This window comes from Acanthisitta chloris, unplaced genomic scaffold (genome assembly GCF_000695815.1).
Source record: "Acanthisitta chloris isolate BGI_N310 unplaced genomic scaffold, ASM69581v1 scaffold29374, whole genome shotgun sequence".
Lineage (NCBI taxonomy): Eukaryota > Metazoa > Chordata > Aves > Passeriformes > Acanthisittidae > Acanthisitta > Acanthisitta chloris.
The window spans coordinates 15,658-16,463 of record NW_008670366.1 but is presented as its reverse complement, the minus strand read 5'-3'; the positions used below and the strand labels follow the sequence as shown (position 1 = coordinate 16,463).

Genomic DNA, 806 nt, shown 5'->3' with positions numbered 1-806 from the left:
TCACCCAGTGTGAACTCAAGTCACTAGTGCTGTGAATCCTTACACATGTCTGCCTGGGGCTTTCAGCCAAGGTTAAGGAAGGACCTGGAAGGCACCTGCAGGAGCAGGTGGGATCCCACCTACCTGGGCATATTTTACAGCATTTCCCATCCACTTTTTCTGGATATTCACATGGATACTCCTTGGGGCATGTGATCTTCTGGCAGTCCTGGACGCCATCCCTGCAGGTGCAGAGGATGCAGGGCAGGAGGCCGTAGAGCCGGAAGACTGGGTGCCACACTTCCCCATGGGAGTAGGTCTTCCCATTGTAAACACAAGCTGGAAGAGAGACAAAACAGTTGCTGGTGGAAATAAATCCTCCTCCTTTCTGTGAATCCAAGGTTTGGTGGAGCTCAATGCATTTCAAAACCTCAGACATGGCTGGTCCAGCTGTCCTGAGGAGCATGGTCCTCTGTCAGCAGTGGGCACTGGGATGTCACAGCCACTCCACCCAGGAGGTGCCATGGGGCAGGGAGACCAGGATTCAGGAGATGGAGGCTGCTGGGTTCCACCACCCTGGTGGGGGCGAGGGCTAAGTGTGGACAGGACCTCACCTGCCTCCCAAACTCTGGAAGCCCAGGGTCCTTCCAACGCTGTCACAGGCATGAAGCACAGTGAAGAGTGCCACCTGCTGACTTCTCCATGGAAATTTTTGGAGGTCCCAAAATTTCCTCCAGGGCTTCATCTCCAAGGACTGGAAAGAGTCCTTCTGGTGGCACAATGGTGGGAGAGCCACCAAGAGGAGAAAGGAACTGTGATTTCCCCTT

General features: G+C 54.3%; 1 protein-coding gene across 1 annotated transcript in view; it reads right to left on the bottom strand.

The window, feature by feature from the left end:
* The window catches only part of CHRDL2 (chordin-like 2), a gene marked incomplete at its 5' end in the record, with an annotated part of 18,440 nt that overhangs the window by 9,667 nt on the left and 7,967 nt on the right, over positions 1–806 (bottom strand). Inside the window, one exon of the mRNA XM_009073656.1 lies at positions 124–318. Within this exon, the coding sequence (XP_009071904.1) occupies positions 124–318 (195 nt within the window). The remainder of the gene's footprint in view (positions 1–123; positions 319–806) is intronic.